We start from the raw sequence: 20,054 nt of genomic DNA, 5'->3' as shown, positions 1-20,054 counted from the left end.
TGATGACATGCCACCAATCCAACCACTTGAGCACCAGTTGGACACAAGACCCCCAACATGGAGAGAAGTTGAGAACACAGTAAAACGGGCAAGAACAGCATCAGCCCCTGGGCCCAACAGTGTTCCATATAGACTCTATAAGAACACACCAGGCGTCTTGAAGGTCCTCTGGAAGCTAATGAAGGTGACATGGGAAAAAGGCATCATACCTAAGGCATGGCGAAGGGGAGGGATCCTGATTCCCAAAGAGAAGAACTCCTCAACCATCCATCAATTCCGCCAGATCAGCTTACTGAATGTGTAAGGAAAAAATGTCTTCAGTGTTGTGGCCCAAAGACTCTCAGCATTCCTGCTAAAGAACAATTATGTAGACACCTCAGTGCAGAAGGCAGGGATAAGTGGTTTCTCAGGATGCTTGGAACACGCAAATGTCATCTGGCACCAGGTACAAACAGATAAGAAGGAAAAGAAAGACTTGCATGGTTTGTTTTCTTAGACCTTACCAGTGCATTCGGGTCAATGCCTCATGAGGTGCTGTGGGCAGCCTTCAACTTCTTCCAAGTCCCAGAGGGTATCACAAGGTTGGTCAAAGCCTATTTCCAGGACCTCCAGTTCTGTGTTACAACTCAGGCAAGTACAACTGCCTGGCAGCACTTGGAGATAGGCATAATGGCGGGCTGCACCATCTCCCCACTGGCCTTCACCATGGCAATGGAGTTAATAATTCGGGCATCTCGATGGGTGGTTGGAGGGGAACGTAAGAGCGGGCTGCGGCTTCCTCCAATCAGGGCGTATATGGATGACATGACGACCATAACAACGACTAACGCATGCACCAAACGCCTGCTGTACAAACTCCAGGGAAACATCAGATGGGCACGAATGGAGATTAAACTCAGCAAATCCCGCAGTATCTCCATTGTCAAGGAACAGATAGTAAATGAGAGGTTCCACATCAATGACAAGCCGATACCAACTATCCTGGAGAAGCCCATCAAAAGCCATGGTCGGTAGTACAACATAGATCTCAGAGACGCCAAACAGGTGGAACAACTAAAGCAGGATACCATCAGTGGTCTGAAGCAGATCAACAGCACTGCCTTCCCAGGGAAGCTGAAACTCTGGAGCCTTCAGTTCGGACTGCTGCCCCGCCTCATGTCGCCAATTTCCATCTATGAGGTCACCCTATCCCAAGCCAATCGGTTGGAGCGATTGGTGAATGTGCAGGTGAGAAAGTGGCTTGGACTACCCAGATGCCTCAGTAGCATAGGACTGTATGGCAATGGAGCCCTCTCTATGCCAATCTCAAGCCTGGTGGAGGAGTACAAATGCTCTAAAGCAAGGCTCGAAATGACCCTCACAGAATCCCAGGATCCCTTCGTCAGAGGGGCTGCTCCCGCCTTAGCCAAAGGGAGGAGGTGGAGGCCAGGTGTAGCAGTGGCACAGGCAAGATCCACCCTTAGACACCGGGACATAGTGGGCCAAGTCCAACAAGGCAGCGGGGGCCTAGGGCTGGGAGCAACAACACCCACATGGCAGAAGGCTTATCTAGCTGAACACCGGCGCCTGGTGGTTGAGGAGGTGCGCCACCAGGAGGAAGCGGACAGGTATGCCAGAGCGGTGTCTCAAGCCAAGCAAGACCGCTGGATGAGGTGGGAAGGTGTGGAGAGGAGGAAGATCACTTGGAGCGTGCTGTGGAACACGGAGTCCAATATCCTGAGCTTTACCATCAGAGACACAAATTATGTCCTGCCCTCTCCAACCAACTTACATCTCTGGTTTGGAGAGGATCCAGCCTGCCTCCAGTGTCTTGCCCCAGCAACCCTGAAACACATCCTGGTAGGCTGCAAGACCAGCCTTACGCAAGGCAGATACACCTGGCGCCACAACCAAGTGCTGAAGTGCCTGGCTGCTAGTGACCTCATGGAGCCTCCGGTGCAACACACACCCAGGTCTGATCAGCCTGTGGTGGGCCAGCCTCAGGTGAGGGTGTATTGTGATAAAAGGCCGAAACACTCAATGAGGCTGGGGTGCCCAACTGATGATGTGTTGTATTGGAGGCACCAGGCGATCATCCCCCAATCCAGCTCCACCCAAGAGGACATCTCCAACAACAGCGCTTGCTGATTATCAAGGGATTCTAACATCTAGTCCTAGTAAGCATACTAATGATTCGATGCTAAAGAAACATTTATGATTATTATCAGTATTCAAAACAGTTGTGCTGCTTGCGATTTCTGTGGAAACGGGGATGCATTTTATTTTTCAGGAGTCTTTGATGAATAGAAAGTTCAAAAGAACAGCATTTATTTGAAATATAATCTTTTGTAACATTATAAATGTCTTTACTGTCACTTTTGATCAAATTAATACGTCCATGAATGGATAAAAGTATTCATTTCTTCAAAAAAAATAAGTATAAAGCTAGTATAAAACTAGCATGTGAAACAGTGTGCAGTATGCAAGATAACTCTCTCAAGCAGCAGTGCACTAAACTGTTGGTATATGAGCTTATTAATTTTCTGTTTAATTCAGTGAGTAAGGCAGAGATCAAGACTGAGCTTGGGATTTTAATAATGGACATTGGCTTGATTCAGAACAAGACTCACTCAGGCTTGCTGTACTGGTCGTAGAAGATCTCGGTCAGCAGACTCCAGCTGATCCCAGCGTTCCCACTGAACTCCAGCAGAACACCCTGGTTTCGGCCGCTCGGCGCGATCATACAGCCGTACATGAAGTAGAACTGGATGAATTCAGCACTGGTCAGATTCAGATCCACCGTCACCAGCTGACGAGAGCAGCTCTGGCCATCAGACAAACAACAGCAGTGAGAAACACACTTCAAAAACATTAGTCCAACAGACGGGAAGAACGACATGTTTCACTCTCACTGGAAAAAATTTGCTTTCTATGGCTTTTAATTGTTGATATTTGGAGCTGGATTTTATCTCAGTGTTTGATATTTGTATTTGATGTTTTACACTGTCTGTATTAATCTGTATTTTTACAGACTGTATCTCACCTAACAGGGAACGTTCTGTCAAGGTTCTCTCAAAGCTATGATCAAACGTTCTTCCAGTAACATTAATAGAATATTCGTTCACAGTTATCTGGTCTTTAATAATGTTCTCAAAATGTTAGAACAAAAACATTGTTCATACATTGTTCATGAAATGTTGATGTTGAAATGTTTTAGTTGATGTTCGTGAAACATTTTTAAATGTAACTACTAGTTTCAGAACATTCAGAGGACAAAAGTAACGTTCCAGTAATGTTTGAAGAATGATACAACGTATCGTTCCCTTAACGTTCACATAACCAAGAAAAACATGTTTAAAGAACTGGATGTTTTGAACATTCAGAAAACATTCTTAGAACATATTTTTGTCAGCTGGGACAGTCCTTCGGTTTACAGTGTGGTTGTAAAAGGCTCTATGAATAAACTAGACTTGAGACTTGAGATAGACAGTTAGACAGACAGACAGATTTTTATGGAAAGCTGGCAGGCAGGGTGAAGTTTTTCTGAATAAACTCATGATATCTGAGATGGAGTTGCTCAGAGGCATTTGAGAGACTGTCTGCAGGAAGATTTCACGCTCTGATGAAAGTAAAATTGAGCTTTTGTGCCTCATCGTGAAGCTCAAGAACATCGTCCCTACGGAGAAGGACAGCAGGGATTCGGAACTCATAAAGACACAATGAAAAATGGATGGGGTAAACTATAAAAAGCCTTAGAGGAAAACAAGCAGCAATCCACAAGACTCCTGGGACACAATCTTCAAGAAAATAAGGTCTTCGCTGACGGTTGAAATGCGGGAGCTGGAATACTCATGAAGTCTGTGTTTTGTTTTTAGTTTTCATCTATACTTGGTAATTGCCAAATTCTCACTTCATGACCCAGCTAACAAAAACAACGTTTTGATAACTTTCCCATTAAGTTATGAAAATGTTATTTCTGAATGTTTATAATGTCCAGTTTTTAAATATGTTCTTTCTTGTTCATAACTTTGAGAGAACCTTGCCAGAACGTTCCCTGTAAGACATAGGGCCCTATCATACATGCGGACCAATACAGCGCCAGGCACGACGCAAGTGTGTTTTGCTAGTTTCAGCCCGACGCAGTTTTCATTTTCACGTCCTGCGCCACGTTGTTTAAATAGGAAAGGCATTTACACCCATCTGTGGCCCATGAGCTGCTGGTCTGAGAACCAGGTGTGTGTTCAGGCGTATTGTTGGAGCGTTGCTATTTTGAGGAAACTGAAATAGACTGAGCCGTTGACCAACTGAGACCTGGTCTGGCAGTATTGTTTTTGTTATTTAAAGAGCGTATTAGTAATATGCGCCTATAGGCGGGTCCATAACACGCGTACACTTTGCCCCGTAGATGGTCTGCTTGAGCTTTAACGTCGCGCACGAGCAGATCCGTTTCCTCACTAGAGAAGCGTTCAGTCTTTCCGCTTTCTGGGACAACCCTTTTAGACCATGCGCCGGGAGCACCGACCATTTTTCGTGTCGTTAAACAAGCAAAAGTGGATTCAGACGCACTAGATGCACTTGCGCCATGCGCTTTAGACCATGCACTTAGACTGTTAAAATAGGGCCCACAGTTATTTTGTGTGGACTGTGAATGTGAGAAACTTAAGATTTATTCAAACTGAAGGAGATTGACGGATGGAGGGAGGGAAGGACTGAGGGATGGAGAGATGGAGGGAGGGCTTTACCCCGCTGAAGTGCAGGGCTGACCCTGAGGCCACCGCTCCACAGACGCTGCTGATCTTGCCGCCGGTCAGCAGGTGCCAGTGATTGAGTGCCGGGGCTCGACTGAAACTGTCCTTCAGCTGGACGGGGAGAGACACCAGAGGCTCGTCGCAGAACTCGCCTCCCCACTCTGGGTCACATCTGAAAGGGAAGAGACCTGAGACTGAGCTGAGATTGAGACTGAGATGAGACAGAGACAGAGACAGAGACTGAGCCTGACTCTGAGAGTGAGCTGAGACAGAGACAGAGACAGAGACTGAGACTGAGCCTGACTCTGAGAGTGAGCTGAGACTGAGACGAGACAGAGACAGAGACAGAGACAGAGACAGAGACAGAGACAGAGACTGAGCCTGACTCTGAGAGTGAGCTGAGACTGAGACGAGACAGAGACAGAGACAGAGACAGAGACTGAGCCTGACTCTGAGAGTGAGCTGAGACTGAGACGAGACAGAGACAGAGACAGAGACAGAGACTGAGCCTGACTCTGAGAGTGAGCTGAGACTGAGACGAGACAGAGACAGAGACAGAGACAGAGACAGAGACTGAGCCTGACTCTGAGAGTGAGCTGAGACTGAGACGAGACAGAGACAGAGACAGAGACAGAGACTGAGCCTGACTCTGAGAGTGAGCTGAGACTGAGACGAGACAGAGACAGAGACAGAGACAGAGACAGAGACTGAGCCTGACTCTGAGAGTGAGCTGAGACTGACTCTGAGAGTGAGTTGTGACTGAGACTGACTCTGAGACTGAGATGGACTTACACACAGGAGCTCTGTCTACACCGGCCGTGTCCAGAGCACATGTCGGCACAGCCGTCTCCGATGTACAGGTTATCCAGAGCCCACGTCTGCTGCTTATCAAAGGGCGCCGGCTGGAACCAGCGGAAGCGTGTGGCTGTGGACCTGAGCATTCGCCACAAAAGAATGAGTGTTTTTCAAAGAGACACTCAACATATTATTGGAGAAGTGAAAGCATGTCAGAAAATGAAAGTGTAAAAAGTTATTAATTACTGTAAAGCAAATGCACTGAACGAAACATTTTTTATTTTATATTTGTGATTTTTGTGATTGATTTGGTTGCGAGTGCAGTGTGTTTGCAGAGAGACTCCGCCCACACGCTCTTCTGATTGGCTGATTTTAGATTGATTTTGTCACATCTCGTAGGTGTTGCATCTGGTTAGGACACAGTGCTAGATATCATTGATGTGAGTGCAAGTGTGTGTGTGTGTTTACCTGGCGTAGTGTGGTATGGGTAAAGTAACTCTGCCCCACTTGTTGTACGTATCTGACACCAACAGCCTCTGGAGTGTGTAAGAAGAGCAATCTGGACTTGTGGGTAAACAATCCCGGACCAGCGGCAGCCACGTGAGACCCAGATCCAGAGAGTACTCGAGCTCGACCGCTGCGAACACATGAACACACACACACACACCCGTCAGAGCAAAGCCCTCTTCACGACACACACACAGGACTCGCTCGCGTCAGTGACCTACTGTAGCAGGACGAGGTGACCGAGCAGGAGGCGGAGAAGTCGAACTGGACGAAAGCATCGGGGCCCACACTGATGTCGGTGGTGATGCCGTAGCGAGTGTTTGATTTCTCGATGAAGGCGAAGGCTTCTCCGTCAGACCCACACACTGGCATCCGCGTGCCACCAGGGTGAAGCAGCCACGAGCGGGTGTTAGTGGAGGAGAAGTCGTCCTCCAGCGGCCCCCAACCACTGGCACTGCCACCCACTACCAGCTGCGCACACACACACACACACACACACACACACACACACACACACACACACACACACACACACACACACACACACACACACACACACACACACACACGTCACAACATGCTGCTGATACACACACACACAACCAGCAGGCCAGCCTGAGCACATGATTACTGGCGGCGCCTTGAACAATCATCAACAAAACAGTAAAACAGTGAAATATTATTGCAATTTTAAACAGCTGTTTTCTATGTGAATATATACAGTAGACAACATTTGAAGTGGATCAAAACCTTTCATCAAAGTTATACATGAATTTTGAACAATACCCGTTCTTGTTTTAGGACAACTTGGATGAACTTGTTTAATCCACTTCAAATTTTGACTACTGTAGTAAAGTGTAATGTATTCCTGTGATCAAAGCTGAATGTTCAGCATCATTACTCCAGTCTTCAGTGTCACATGATCCTTCACAAATCACTCTAATATGAGGATTTGATGATCAAGAAACATTTATGATTATTATCAGTGTTGAAAACAGTTGGAAAACATGTGGAAACATTTTTGTGATGCATTTCCATTCAAAGATTTGTGGTTAAAAAGAAAAAAAAAAGATCAAAAGTGACATTAAAGACATTTATAATGTTACAAAGATTATATTTTAACAAATGTTGTTTTTTTTAACTTTCTATTCATCAAAGAATCCTGAAAAATAAAATGTATCACAGTTTCCACAGAAATATGAACTGTTTTCAACACTGATAATAATCATAAATGTTTCTTGAGCATCAAATCCTCATATTAGAGTGATTTCTGAAGGATCATGTGACACTGAAGACTGGAGTAGTCAAGTCAAGTCAAGTCAAGTATATTTGTATAGCGCTTTTCACAATACAGATTGTATCAAAGCAGCTTCAGCAGAGTAATGATGCTGAACATCAGCTTTGATCACAGGAATAAATTACACTTTACTATATATTCACATTGAATAATATTTCATTTTTTACTGCATTTTTAATCAAATAAATGATCAAAATTGTAATAATTTCAGACTTTTGTCCGGTATAATGGAGTAAAATGAGAAAAATGTTCTGAATGCCTTTGCAATGTTTAATACAGTGTAAATGAGTGTGTCTTGGCTCTTTACTTTATCAATAACCCAGGGACTGTGGAAGTGTCCGTTCTCGGAGGGCTGCCACCAGCGCAGGCGTGTCTCTGGGGTCCGGGCCCTCAGAGGGATCTCGAGGGCCACCAGGTGAGCCTGGTTACTGCTGTTACTGTAGAGGAACTCCTGGAGAAGAGTCCAGCTGAGCCCTCCATCCGTGGAGAACTGCAGGAGCACCGGCTGCGAGCGCGGGTCCGGGGACGCCTTCCCACAGCCCAGCCTCAGGAAGAACTGGATGAACCTGTGGTGGGGACACATTTGAACATTAAAGATGTAACTTTTTCACTCTACTAAAGCATAAAAATACCATAATCTGTTTGCATATATTGAGGAAACATGCTGAGTTCACACACTCGTTTCTCTGAAAAACACTTCTACCGTTATTTTACTTTGAAATATGCGTTTCCAGGCTGGAATGTGTGTTTTTGCTTTGGTCTGTGATGCTGCACGTTAACCATTTGCCAATTCTCATTGTCCGTTACGCTCGGTTCTGTTGTGTGTGATACCTAGCGTTAGACAGGTCCAGATCCAGCGTCTCCAGCATCCGCAAGCCGTCCTCACTGAAGAACAGGTGGTTCCCGCTGGTCGTGATGCCACACTTTCGGGAAGGCTTTCCTCCACTCATCAACTTAAAATGTTCAGACTCCAAAACTCCACCTATGAGACAATCAACATCTGCTATAGTCAAGCTTCTCCAGAAGATCTACTCTTGAGGAAGACACCCTGTCTGTGGGGAGATTCAGGTCTATCTTTCTGCAAACATTACTTTTGAATGTTCTGAAACAAGTAGTGACATATTAGATGAACGTCCAAATGAAACTTTAAAGTCCCCCTGTGGTGAAAATCCAGCTTTTAATGTAGTTTATGTGTCTATGTGGTGTTTTTTAATATGCTTTAAGACAAACCATGTGTAAATTCAGTATTTTCTCCTTAAAACTGCAGTGAACCAAAGACAGTCTCAAAAACACGTTTTGAAATCGCTGGTGTTTCTGACATCACAAACTACCTTGTAACCAATCAGATCAACGTGTGATCATCAACCAGTGGATCTCTGAGCTGAGTGAGTGAGTGGAGGCGGGGCTCATTTGCATATTCATACATAAATGTGGCATTTATACTAAATGAGGCAAGGGTGTCGAGTTACATTCAAGATTTTTAAGGCATGAAGAAAAAAAATTCAAGGTAAAAACGCTTAAAAATGTAATTTTGGTGATCAAAGATGAGTTTTAAGGGATACAATTATTGACAACAGGAGGACTTTAAAACAAAAAAATTCATGAACGATTTTTACGTAATGTTTTTGTTCTAACGCTTTGAGAATAACTTTGAACAGACACTCTATTAACATTACTGAAAGTGAGTTTGTTCATAACTTTGAGGGAATTTTGCAGGAACGTTCCCTGTTAGAAGTAACGCAAGTTACATAATCAGATTACTTTTTTCAAGTAACAAGCAAAGTAACACATTAATAAGAATAAGTAATGTTACTCTGTTTTCTCATTTATTGACTGACTTTGCATTTCCTTCAGCTTTAGGCTTATTCACTTCACTTTTGAATGACTTTTTTTTTTTTTTTTTTTTTGCTATTAAAAACCAAACGAGCGAGTCCAGCCCAGGTGAGGAAAAGTAAAAGTAGAGTAACGCTTTACTTTCAATAAAAAATAAGTAACACAATTAGTTCCTTTATTAGGGAGTAACGCAACATTGTAACACATTACATTTAACAGTAACTTCCCCCAACACTGATTATGACTCTACTCTTACAAACGTTTTTTCAAATGCAAACACATCTTTGTGTTACTCACCGAACCACATTCATATAACAGCTAAACTACTGTACAACATCTGTTCGCTTCCGTACCTTCAAAATCCTCCTTCAGGAAATCTGGATTTGGCACATCTGGAACGGAGCAGTCGGAGCCGGAGTATCCTGGATCACAGATGCAGTGAGTGCCTCGAACACACACACCGTGGCCGTGACACATGTTCTGGCACTGGGGGCCGATGTACACGCTGTCCAGGGCCCATGTGGGCGGAGCCGCGCCGGCCGGGTAAAAGCCTTGGAACCAGCGGAACCGCACCGATCTGAAGCACAGAAACACACGCAACGGTCGACTGAACAAACAGCAGCCCAGCTCATAGAACACGACCGCTCTTCCACGATGACAGAACGCTCTCAAAAACATTATTTATACATTGGTCATGTGTCTTGTGCATTGTTAGGGGGCTTTTTGGACCCCAAATGACGTTGGCTGAAATAAAAATTGGTTTCTTTGTCCAAATGGCATGAAACTTTGTACAGTGTTCAACACTTTCTAGATCTACAAAGAAGTTCTCAATTTCGAAAATCTCAAAGTTTGGGGAAAAAGTCACACTTGTGCTGTTGGGGTCTCCAGAGGCAGCTGACCCCAGGACACAAAATGTAAGTTTGTAACAAAAAAAAAAAAAAAAAATATATATATATATACACAAAGTGTATATTTTTTTTAACAGATGTAATTTTACTCGGTTTAATGATGTTTTTAGTCCTCATTTGTGCAGTATTTGGAGGATTTATTATATATTTTTTCATTTATAAAACAATATATATGTTTTTTTTTTTTATACAAAAACAGCTTTTTATGTAAAATTCACTATAGTGTAACATTATTGAACAACTGTTTTTGTTCATTACAAAAAATGCTAAACTTTGACAAAAAGTAACTTTTATTTTTATAATTGTGATTTCATAATATGTATATATGAATCCAACTTGAAGAACTTGTGAAAAGATGTCTAACAGTTAGTCAAACAGTGGAGCTCTGCTGCCATCTACTGGCTAAAGTGATCATGTTTTACTTTTAAAACTGCATTTTCCAAAAGATGGGCAAAAATCTTACACTAAACCATGTCAAATTATCCACGTTATCTCCATGAGTGACATTTAGAAATGTGGGTCTTTTATAAAGTGGATTTTACATAAAAGCTTTTTTTTTATATATATAAAAACCTATTTAAAAATATTTTAAAAAAAATTAATATAAATGTAAAAAATATAATAAATCCTCCAAAAAAACTAAAATAAAGTGAGGAATAAACTAATAAACTAAAAACATTCATAAATAAAGTAAAATTACATATACTGTATATATAAAAACGATTATTTTGTTAGAAATGTTGTCTGGGTTCTGGAGTGTAAAGCGCAGACGCACAGCACACAAGGGTTAAATGTTTCTGCTAGTTTCTGAACTCCAGTCTCACTCACCCGCAGAGTCTCAGCTTCCCGAAGTGGATCACTTCTCTCCTCCATCCCTGTGAGGTTCCGGGATAGTAGACGCTGGCCGGGTGGAGCTGGGTGGAGCAGAGCGAGCTGAGACGAGGGCCGCCAGCACACAGAGGAACCAGCAGATGCCATGTGGATCCGAAGTCCCTGGAGAACTCCAGACGTACGGGGTTCAGGGAGGAGCTTTCGGTCGTGCAGCCCACATTGATCTACAGCAGGAGCCAAAGTCATGACATAACCGAGACGAACCACAGGTCAATATTACAGTGATCCGCCTTTAACTTTACAGTCGAAGGGTTAGTTCAACCAAAGGATGTTCTGTCATCATTTCCTCGCCCTCGTGTCGTCCCAAACCCATGACACTTTCTTTCATCTTCAGAACACAAATTAAGATCATTTTAACGAAATCTGAGAGATTTCTGTCCCTCCATTTAAACACTGCAAAAATGCTTTTACATTTGAATTAAGATTATTTTTCTTGTTTTCCATTTTAATTAAGTTTTTTTTTTTTTTTTCATAGGCAGATAATTTTGCTTGTTTTAAGCAATTCATGTTTCTTCCCCCCAGAAAACAAGATTTAATTTCTTATGTAATTTTACTTCTATAGTAAATGCTCCTTGAGTTAAGAATTTTTAGGTATTTGGCCTGGAAACAAGACAAAAATATTAAGTAAGAAAAGCATTTTCTGCAGTGAAGTCTATTCACCCAAAACTCTGACGCTTCAAAACATTCATAAATCAGCGAATGTACATAGAGCACATCAAATACGGTAAACAGAAGCTCAAACGTGTCACATGACGAGTGAGAATGAACCTCATTGGTTCTTGCTGAAGCTCATACGGTCACATGACGCGTGAGAATGAACCTCATTGGTTATTGCGGAAGCTCAAACGTGTCACATGACGCGTGAGAATGAACCTCATTGGTTCTTGCGGAAGCTCAAACATGTCACATGACACGTGAGAATGAACCTCATTGGTTTTCTGTTCACAGCTCTATGTTCACTGATCAATGTTTATATGTGAATAAAAGCCTAAATTAAATCTGTTCATCATGATCGACTCTCTTCAGAAGACTTGGACTAAACCGCTCGATTCATACATTGCTCAGTTTTTCTGTCTTGTTTTCCAGAACAAATATCTAAACTTTCTTAAATCGAGATACATTTACTGGAGAAGCACAGTGACTGAAGATATTAAGTCTTATTTAATTCTGAAGATTTCTTAAGAAAACGAGTTTGTTCTTAAAACAAGAACTAATATCTGCCAATGGGGTCAGACAAATACACTGAATTCAAAGGGAAAAAAACTATAATTTTTCTGACTCCATTGGCAGATATCAACATTTTTCAGAAAGCAAGACTTAACATCTAAAGTAAATATGTCTTGATTTCAGAAGGTCTGCACTGGAAAATAAAACCAAAATTCTAAGTAAGAAATGTCTTGCAGTGTGTGGATTTATTACACAATCTCTCGGATGTTGTGAAGCGTCTCAGTTTTGAGTGAATAGGCCTTCAGTGGAGGCACAGAAATCTCTCAGATATCATTCAGAATATCTTCATCTGTGTTCTGAAGATGAATGACAGTCTTCCGGGTTTGGAGCGACACGAGGGCGAGGAAATGATGACAGAAATACAGAACATTCCCTTTAAACGGCAGCGCTGATCTCTCAGAGCTCTACCTCGAACTGGACGATGGTGTTCTCGTTGACATCGATGTCTCTGGTGGTGATTGAGTGTTCGCCCAGATCGCTGGACATGAACACCATGGCCGAGTCCTCTTCCCTGCAAACACAGAGGGTCACATGACTCCATCGACAGGTTAAACTAGCGTTTGAGTCGTGATCCTGCTCAAGGTCCTCTCTGGTTTATCTACAGGAGTGAGATACTCACAGGCCTCCTCTCTGATACGGACAGTAGAATCCAGTGTTTCCTCCGGGATGAAACAGCCAGTTCCCCTCCTGCGGTCCCGACTCAAAGCTCTCTAATATCACCGGCAAACTACTGACGCTGTTGCCGTCGATGATCAGGTCGTCAATCACCCACACCTCCTCCTTCTTACCTGGAGGATTGAGAAACACAGCTAACACACTTATGCTTAAGAACATTGTGGGAACAGTGAATTTCTAGAACATTAAATGTCCAGCTTTATCGTCGGGATCACAGCATTGTTTAAAAGGTTATGATCATGTTAGTACAATATTCTCCTGAAATTGTTTCTACTCACAATATAACATTCTTTGAAGGTTTATTTGAAATATTCCTCGTACAAATAACATCATAAGAATGTTCCGGAAATGTTGTTCTTAGAACATAATGAGAACATTCATCAAGAACAAACACTGAAAAACATGATGTTCTTCCTCAGTGTTTCTGTCTTGTTTTACAGCAAAATGATCTAAACATTCTTAAATCAAGATGCATGTACTGGAGAAGCATCATGACTGAAGATATTAAGTGTTGGTGTCTGAAAAACATGTAAAAATGAAGTGAGTTTGTGCTTAAAACAAGAACTAATATCTGCCTAATATAATCTTGTTTTGCCTTTGAATTCAGTTTATTATTTTTTTCTTGCTTTGAGCTTAGACTCCCTTAATTTTTTTCTTCATTAATCGACATTTCCCAAACAATCTGGAAGCGCTCGACCAATCACAACACACTGCTCCAGCCGACCAATCAGAGCACAGTGTGCTTTTCAGAAGGAGGGGCTTCATAGAGACAGGAAGTAAACAGAGCGTTACTGACAGACTGGGAAGAGAGGAGCCGCAACAATGGAGAATATGAGGAGAATAATCAACATTCAAGCAGGAAAACCTGTTCTAGTAGAACCTTAAAGTGTAACTCTTCTGTATTATGAATGAACTCATCTCTATATGGCTCTTGTGATGGTGTGAGTGAGGCGTGTGTGTGTGTGTGTGTGTGTGTGTGTGTGTGTGTGTGTGTGTGTGTGTGTGTGTGTGTGTGTGTGTGTGTGTGTGTGTGTGTGTGTGTGTGTGTGTGTCCGTGACTTTCTTACCGCTGTTGTACGGCTGCCACAGTCGAAACCGTGTAGCGTTCGTCTGCGCGCTGGGAGGCAAAGACATGTGAACAAACAGCGTGTCTGTGGAAGTGGGGAAATAAAACTCGTCTATAAGCAGCCAGCTGATCCCTCCATTCACCGAATACTGGAGCAACACGGAGTGAGAGCGCTCGGGCACACCTGCACACACACACACACACACACACACACACACACACACACACACACACACACACACACACACACACACACACAACAGGTGTTTACAACACACAGAACACAAGGAGAAAGCCTTGAGATTGAACACGCTTCACGCCAGACTCACCCTTTGTTATGAACTTGAATGAAAACTGGATGTACATGGTGTTAGTGCAGTCTAGATCTGTGGAGACCAGCATCCGCAATCCCTCCTGCAGGACAACGGTCATCCGGAGAACACACATGATTTATTTACATCAGATGATAAAACTCCTAAAGCAGGGTTCCTCAAACTCGGTCCTGGAGGGCCGCTGTCCTGCACAGTTTAGCTCCAACACTGATCAAACACACCTGAGCAAGCTAATCAATGTCGTCAGGATCACTAGAAACTCACAGCTAGGTGTGTTTGATCAGGGTTGGAGCTAAACTGTGCAGGACAGCGGCCCTCCAGGACCGAGTTTGAGGAACCCTGTCCTAAAGGTTTAATGCACATTGAATGCATGAGGCAGAGCAGTGTTTCACACGAGTGTAACGATTCCCTCATTTCATGATATAACAGAAATCACGATACTGGACTCACAATACCATATTACTGCGATACTCCAAGACATATGGTAAAAGGTTAACAAAACATTTACTATTGATTAATCTGCTTAATTTGATATTACATTGCGTGTGTAAATGAATAATCTTGGACTTGGTGCTGAAACCCAAAAGCACAGGACAATAGAGACTCCAGAGTAACAATATTCATGATTCTGAAGCTGAAAATACAGAATTATTGTAGATGAATATTCTTGAACTCTTTCACTGACTAGATTAATTTAAAATAATGTCGGACACTTTTACTGTAACATCAGACATCTGGCATTATCAGGACACACAGATATTCCCCCATTGCATTATTATACATTATATTCTACATTATATATAGTAGTTTAATGTAGTTCTGACACTAAAACTCTGAAAACTTGAATTTTTTCTCACACAGTAATTTTCATTTTGGGTGAACTATCCACAATACATGTTGTCACTACACTGTAAAAAATGCTGGGTCGTTTCAACCCAACTTTGGGTAAAATATGGACAAACCCAGCCGTTGGGTTACAATATTGAGTCATTAATTAAATTTTTAACCCAACGTTTGGGTTTGTCCATATTTGACCCAAAGTTGGGTTGAAACGACCCAGCATTTTTTAGAGTGTATCTTTACATGTTGTATTTTTGTATTGCGATATATTGTGACATGATAAATTGTTACACCCCTAGTATTTCACGCGTTCACACCGTACTCACGCCTTTGAAGATGAGTGCGGTTCCTGATTTGAGAGGTTCTCCGCTCAGCGTTCCCCGCTCCGCCCCATACACCTCGGGCCACACGTCAGGCTTCAGGTTCTCGTTGAAATCTTCCTTCAGAACCGACGGCAGAGCGAGCAGAGGCACACAGTGAGCGCCACCGAAGCCCTCATCACAGCTGAGCGAGAGAGAAACCAGTGTCACTGCAGGATCGCTGAGCAGTGCATTTGGAGAAGGGTGCGATTATTATGAAGTGGCTGATCGGTAGTAAATGCTCCATCTAAACACCAGACACTCACACTCACACACACAACACTTATCCATCTGAACACCAGAGGGCGTCTCACACACTCACACACACCACATATCCCTCTGAACACCAGAGGGCGTCTCACACACACACACACACCACATATCCATCTGAACACCAGAGGGCGTCTCACACACACACACACCACATATCCATCTGAACACCAGAGGGCGTCTCACACACACACACACCACATATCCCTCTGAACACCAGAGGGCGTCTCACACACACACACACACACACACACCACATATCCCTCTGAACACCAGAGGGCGTCTCTCACACACACACACACACACACACACACACACACACACACCACATATCCATCTGAACACCAGAGGGCGTCTCATACACACACACACACACACACCACATATCCCTCTGAACACCAGAGGGCGTCTCACACACACACACACACACCACATATCCATCTGAACACCAGAGGGCGTCTCACACACACACACACACACACACACACACCACATATCCCTCTGAACACCAGAGGGCGTCTCACACACACACACACACACACACACACACACACACACACACACACACACACCACATATCCCTCTGAACACCAGAGGGCGTCTCACACACACACACACACACACACACCACATATCCATCTGAACATCAGAGGGCGTCACACACACACACACCATCACAGAGAGCCAAAAAATCACTTTCCAGAACATTCTCATTCACAGTTCCATGCTGGTGGAATGATCTCCCCACCCACATCCGGAATGCAGAATCCATGACAACATTCAAAAAAGAGCTGAAAACTCTTCTCTTCCGTGAGCACTTAACCTCATAAAAAAAAAATAAAAAAAAAATAAAAATAAATCCTTTTCCTGTAAATTCTCGCTTATCGGGCTTATACTACTCTGAATAATGCCTGAACTTCGTATTTTGAGCACTTCTTGCGTTGTTTTTGCCTCTTCACGATGACTCGCTTAATTTAGTCCTAATTTGTAAGTCGCTTTGGACAAAAGCGTCTGCTAAATGACTAAATGTAAATGTAAATATGCCCTGCCGCAGAAGTACGATAACATCATACTATGGGCATCATCGCTGTGGCTGAATAAACAGAAGATTGAAACGCTTTGATTAAACATGACTAATAAACACACGACTGCCTTATTCTGTGTAAGAAGAACATCATCTCACAGGAGGAGGAGCTCAACTGTCATTATGAAGTGAGTTTGGAGTAAAAGCATGTTATTAAATGTCGTCTTTTGTTGGACAAGAGGTACATAAATGCTTCTAATGTTTGGAAAGATGTTTGACACGTGTTGCTTTTTGCAAATGCACGTTATAAGTGACTCAAACTCGCAGTGCTTTCAGAGTGAGCAGCGTTTACTGAGCCGATCATCACTGACAAGCTGCACATAACATATAATCACAGCCTTTGCAATTTCATAATCGCGATAAACCAAATCGGTGGAATCACATGTGCATTATGATTAACCGTGCAGCGCTATCCGGTTGGAGACTCACATGCAGTGTCCGCTGTCGCACAGGCCGTGTCCCGAGCACATCCACGGGCAGCCCGGAGTCAGAAGAACATTATCCAGCGTCCAGCCATCGGCTCCGGGAGTAAACACAGGCTGGATCCAGCGGAACCTCGTTCTGGGAGAACTACATGGACCGGGGCAAAGGGTTTAGTGTTGGAAACATGCAAACTCCAACAAAAGGGAGCATGACATTACTGTAAAGGTTTTCGGACACATCATGGCAGATGAGAAAATGAATAAGTACCTTACATGGACATTTTCGAAATGTCATAATGTAACAAACAAGTATTCATTACTCCAATGAGCTCATTGTTTCTGCTTTAAATTATTACATTGTTTAATTTGCATTGTTAAATTTCTTTGGCGTTTCTCAGGAGCTGATTACCCTCCTCCCTCCCCAGCTCCACCTCTCGTCAGTCAGTTTGGCATTCTGATTCCCCTTGAATCAGAATAAATTCTCGAATTTTGTTGTACTTTAAAATCTTGAATTAATGATATCTGCAATACATTCATGTTGGTTCTGTAGTGTTCACCCTAAGGAGGGTTGTTGCTGCTCTTATCTAGGCTAGGCTGCATTGATGTCCTGGGAGTTCTTGCCCAGAACAGAACCATACCGCCATTCCATACTGTATGCTAATTGTCAATCGTATTTGATGATAGTGGTCCTGACAGAAATTGACTTTTATGGACTTCAAAACAGAAACAGCCATTCACTGCCATTATAAAGCTTGGAAGAGCCAGGACATTTTTTAATATAACTCTGATTGTATTCGTCTGAAAGAAGAAGGTCATATACACCTGGGATGACTTGAGGGTGAGTAAATCATGGGCTAATTTTCATTTTTGGGTGAACTAACCCTTTAATGTTTCTGGAAGAACGTTTGTTCATAACCTTGTCAGAATGTTCGCTGTCAGCTGGGAATCTGCTCTGAAACAATCTCGACTGTATAAAGTGCTATAGAAATGAGGCTTGACTCTGTTGCTGCCACAGCGAGGGCAGTATAAAGGTGTAGTGATGAGGTGTGTGTATAAACTCATCTGTATAGAGTCGTACATGGCAGTGCTGGGCAGGTAGACAGTGACCCTCCTCCACTGCAGGTACTGAGGAGCGCTGTACACCGAGCGCTGGCTGTACCCGGAGCAGCCGATGGCGGGCGGCACACACTCTGGCGTGACCAGGTTCCAGCGGCGCCCGCAGTCTGTGGAGAACTCGAGTCGGACGCCGTGAGATGGAGACGCGGCCTTACTGCAACCCATGCTCAGATCAAACTGGAGGAAGGAGGAGCCGGACACCTCGAAGTCCCAGCTCTCAGCATACCGAGGCCTCTCTGGGGGACAGTTCATATCAGACACACCCTATAATACATGCTTCATTCAGCTCTGTGAGTGTCAAAGGGCAAGTTCAGAACTAAATTATTTGGTAACACTTTATTTTGATGGTCCACTAGCTCTCATTAAAGTATCAGTAGAGTATTAGTAGACCATCTGCTTATAGGTGCAGTAAGCGATTCTGGGAAATGCTGTTGAAAGTGGATTGGACAGAGCAGCACAAAACACTTGTAGCCAATCAGCAGAAGGGGGCGTGTCCACTCATGATGAGGGAGGAGAGAGAGTGAGCCAATCAGCAGTAGAGGGCGTGTCTACTCATGATGGGGGAGGAGAGAGAGAGAGTGAATCAATCAGCAGTAGGGGGTGTGTCCAGTCATGATAGGGGAGGAGAGAGAGTAAGACAATCAGCAATAGGGGGCGTGTCCACTCATGATAGGGGAGGAGAGAGAGTAAGACAATCATCAGCAGGTGGGGGGCGTGTCCACTCATGATAGGGGAGGAGAGAGAGTAAGACAATCAGCAGTAGGGGCGTGTCCACTCATGATAGGGGAGGAGAGAGAGTAAGGCAATCAGCAGTAGGGGGCGTGTCCACTCATGATAGGGGAGGAGAGAGAGTAAGACAATCAGCAGTAGGGGGTGTGTCCACTCAGGATGGGGGAGGAGAGAGAGTAAGACAATCAGCAGTAGGGGGTGTGTCCACTCATGATGGGGGAGGAGAGAGAGTGAGTCAATCAGCAGTAGGGGGCGTGTCTACTCATGATGGGGGAGGAGAGAGAGTGAGCAAGAGGGAGATTTGTTGAAAAACTGTAGAAAGAGAGATGGCTGAGAGACATTACAAAAGAGAAAAACTCGGAATATCACTGGAAGAAAAGGGTTATGATCAGGCAAGAGCTTTAGGACCCGCGTAAATATTAGAAAAGACCAGAGCGAGAAGGCCTGAAAATGGCCAGCTGAAAATGCTCATTGAAACGTCTTGATGATGAATGAAAACTTATATGTTAACGGTCACTCACTGTCCATGAGCTCAGAGTTGAAGTTCAACACGGAGTCTCGACTCAGGCAGTCTGCGGTCACCTCTCCGCCTACAACTCGATACCAGTTGTGTCTTAAAGGGGAAGTGCCATCAAACGTGTCGAAAAATCCACTTCTAGCGCTGTCGTTCATTCCAATCAGAATATTATCCAGGCCCCACTGGGCAGCATGTTTACCTGAGAAACCAGAGATAGATGACTGCATCTCAACACATGTTTTGTAGGTTATGATGTTCTCGCTGTAGAATAGTGTGATTATAACGGTTCTGACCCTGCTGAGGCTGCCACCAGCGGAACACAGTGTGTGATGTCTTCGCTGCGGGCGGCAGCTCGATGGTGACCACCTGAGGCTCGAGGAACGACCCAAAGTCCAGCTCGCGTAAGAGCTGCCACTGCACGCCGTTGTTGATGGAAAACTGGACAACCACACCTGACAA

The 20,054-nt window shown here is 43.7% G+C and overlaps 1 protein-coding gene across 3 annotated transcripts in view; it reads right to left on the bottom strand.

Moving 5' to 3' along the window:
• Positions 1 to 20,054, bottom strand: part of reln (reelin) — a 181,520-nt gene that overhangs the window by 49,166 nt on the left and 112,300 nt on the right. For all 3 annotated transcript variants that reach the window (XM_082182128.1, XM_082182130.1, XM_082182129.1), the window contains exons 32-49: positions 19,889 to 20,047; positions 19,600 to 19,794; positions 18,312 to 18,585; positions 17,241 to 17,381; positions 15,425 to 15,602; positions 14,256 to 14,340; positions 13,928 to 14,110; positions 12,805 to 12,973; positions 12,594 to 12,696; positions 10,896 to 11,122; positions 9,513 to 9,736; positions 8,158 to 8,308; positions 7,634 to 7,892; positions 6,251 to 6,500; positions 5,991 to 6,159; positions 5,520 to 5,660; positions 4,722 to 4,899; positions 2,610 to 2,803 (exon numbers count right to left, since the gene is read on the bottom strand). In XM_082182128.1, coding sequence (XP_082038254.1) covers positions 2,610 to 2,803; positions 4,722 to 4,899; positions 5,520 to 5,660; positions 5,991 to 6,159; positions 6,251 to 6,500; positions 7,634 to 7,892; positions 8,158 to 8,308; positions 9,513 to 9,736; positions 10,896 to 11,122; positions 12,594 to 12,696; positions 12,805 to 12,973; positions 13,928 to 14,110; positions 14,256 to 14,340; positions 15,425 to 15,602; positions 17,241 to 17,381; positions 18,312 to 18,585; positions 19,600 to 19,794; positions 19,889 to 20,047 — 3,280 coding nt within the window. The remainder of the gene's footprint in view (positions 1 to 2,609; positions 2,804 to 4,721; positions 4,900 to 5,519; positions 5,661 to 5,990; positions 6,160 to 6,250; positions 6,501 to 7,633; positions 7,893 to 8,157; positions 8,309 to 9,512; positions 9,737 to 10,895; positions 11,123 to 12,593; positions 12,697 to 12,804; positions 12,974 to 13,927; positions 14,111 to 14,255; positions 14,341 to 15,424; positions 15,603 to 17,240; positions 17,382 to 18,311; positions 18,586 to 19,599; positions 19,795 to 19,888; positions 20,048 to 20,054) is intronic.

This window comes from Leuciscus leuciscus (genome assembly GCF_965113295.1).
Source record: "Leuciscus leuciscus genome assembly, chromosome: 10".
Taxonomy (NCBI): Eukaryota; Metazoa; Chordata; class Actinopteri; order Cypriniformes; family Leuciscidae; genus Leuciscus; species Leuciscus leuciscus.
This window is presented reverse-complemented; position numbering and strand designations above follow the sequence as displayed.